The 2,561-nt window shown below is 40.5% G+C and overlaps 1 protein-coding gene across 1 annotated transcript in view; it reads right to left on the reverse strand.

Annotated features, from left to right (window-relative positions):
- Positions 1-1,852: 1,852 nt before the first annotated feature.
- Positions 1,853-2,561, reverse strand: part of LOC123752374 (uncharacterized) — a 92,367-nt gene continuing 91,658 nt past the window's right edge. Inside the window, exon 5 of the mRNA XM_069307095.1 lies at positions 1,853-1,979. Coding sequence (XP_069163196.1) covers positions 1,853-1,979 — 127 coding nt within the window. The remainder of the gene's footprint in view (positions 1,980-2,561) is intronic.

Below are 2,561 nucleotides of genomic sequence, written 5' to 3' on the forward strand. Positions count from 1 at the left end.
ATATTTACACATATTCCAGAGCTGATAGTGCCATATCATATTGTACTACATGATTTACCCACTTGGTGAGGTTGATAGCATCAGTGGCGAGCCAGGAGTGGGCGACCACTTGGTATAAGCGACTGATAGAGTCGCTTGATGGTTTTGAACTACAACCAGGTTGCTATATCAAGTGTAGAGGTTTATATTCCCATGGATTGTATGTGATTGCTCTGTATATTTTCTGTGTTGTTATTAAATATGTGTAATTAACAGGTGTTTGCCCTTGTCCTAGTGAGGCTTCCCAGGAAGTAAAAGAGAGAGAGAAAGAGAGAGAGAGAGAGAGAGAAAGCACCACAGCTGTGGACAGGGTAGTAAAGGATAATAATAAGAGAAAGGGGGATTGAGGAAATCATACCAACCAAGGAGAGAGTGGGGAGTCACGGCGGCTCGAGTGGGTGTGTGCACATGACAACGAGGCTAGTGTGGAGCCGCATCCCCTGAATATGTGACAGTGAGCCCTTCTCCAAAAGCAAGAAGCAGCGTGCAGGGTGATCTCCTGATTAAAGTGTACGTTCTCTTCAGGTTTTGGGTTGATTTGTCCGTAAAGGACAGGCAACCGACAGTATTACATCGTAATATACTACATTTAGCGTATTAGCTAAGTAAGTCCTTCCTCAGGAGGCCCGTCTAAACTTTCATTTAAAGTTGACTGATGTAATACTAGAATATCACGACAAGAATAAGGATAAAGAAGTTAAAATATTTGAAATTCCACAAATAAATTCCAAAACAAAAAAACTTGTTCACAGAAGGTTTTAGGTATTCACAAGATAAACATTATCAGGAAATAGTGGATTTGCTTAGGTGGAACATCAAATTTTCTCTGGAAAGCCACTGAATCCATTCTCTGTGATAAAATTATTATGTTAGTAAAGTTAGTACATTCCTAACTTGACCGAATTTACTTGGTATGCCAAGTGTTAGTAAAATTATATGTCGAAAATTTCCGACAAACACAATGGTAATGAGGTTGAACACAAGGGTAATATATTTGATCATAATTGTGATAGGGTTAAAAAAAAATTAAAGTGTTGAACACAATGGTGATGGGGGTTGAACTCAATGGTGATGGGGGTTGAACTCAATGGTGATGGGGTTGAACTCAATGGTGATGGGGGTTGAACTCAATGGTGATGGGGGTTGAACTCAATGGTGATGGGGGTTGAACTCAATGGTGATGGGGTTGAACTCAATGGTGATGGGGGTTGAACTCAATGGTGATGGGGGTTGAACTCAATGGTGATGGGGGTTGAACTCAATGGTGATGGGGGTTGAACTCAATGGTGATGGGGGTTGAACTCAATGGTGATGGGGGTTGAACTCAATGGTGATGGGGGTTGAACTCAATGGTGATGGGGTTGAACACATTATTGATGGGGTTGATCACAGGGGTGAAGAGGTGAAACATATTTATGACGGGGTTGAACACAATGGTGACAGGGTTGAACATAATAGTGATGGGAGTTGAACACAATGGAGATTGTATTGGGGTTGAACACAGTATTGATGGGGTTGAACACAGGGGTGATAGGGTTAAACACAATGGTGATGGGATTCAACACAATAGTGATAAGGTTCACTATTGTGATGGGCGTTGAACACAATTATGATTGAGTTAAACACAATAGTGATGTGGTTGAACAGTGTTGATGGGCGTTGAACACAATGGTAATGGGGATGAACACAATAGTGAAGGGAGTTGAACACAGGGGTGCTAGATTTTAAAACAATGGTGATTGGGTTGAACACAATTGTAACAGTGGGACTGTTAATATAGAAAGACCATAGATTTACCATTGAAAGTTGGCCTTCAAAAGAAGGGAGGATACGGCCTTGGTAAAGTGGTAGTGAGTTGGTGTTGACCTGACTGACTAGGGAGGGTCATTCCCCAGAGGGAGGTGAGCTCATAATGTAGAAACCGTAGCGCCACTTGCAGCCTGTGTCAATTCATCAAACTAGGATAATAATTCAGGCTGTAAACAAATTAGTAGGAATAATCAATTGTGGGTAAGTACGTATGTTAAAATTAACGTCAATTGAGAATAAAGAATAAGTCTTGTATGTTATCAAAGAAGCATTTTCCGTCATTAAGAATATGACGATATGTAAAAAATATTTCGTACTTGGTAAATAAGTACCCCCCTCCCCCAGCTGGCATGTTAATTCATGTAAATTGGTGAAATACAAGTGCTACTGAATATTGTAATTAGCCTGGCTTGAGTATCTAGATAATTCCCAATTTTTTGGAATAATAAGTCACCTTTAGTGACGAATACAGGATTTTAGTAGTAATCTTCTTCAAAGATTAATTTGGCAACTGAGCTAGGGTGAGCCTCAGAGAGGTCAGTAGTGGAGAGAAAGATCAGTGTGGTTTGAGACATCCTGGGAGGTCAACATCTCTCCCAAGGCATGACTGAACAACTGGCCTAGCTGTGGTATTTAAGGTAATTGTGCTGTCTGAGTTATTGCATTTGGTTAATCCACATTATTCGTGTAGTCATTGCCTCAGTTAGGAAAAT

This window comes from Procambarus clarkii, chromosome 59 (assembly GCF_040958095.1).
Source record: "Procambarus clarkii isolate CNS0578487 chromosome 59, FALCON_Pclarkii_2.0, whole genome shotgun sequence".
NCBI lineage: Eukaryota > Metazoa > Arthropoda > Malacostraca > Decapoda > Cambaridae > Procambarus > Procambarus clarkii.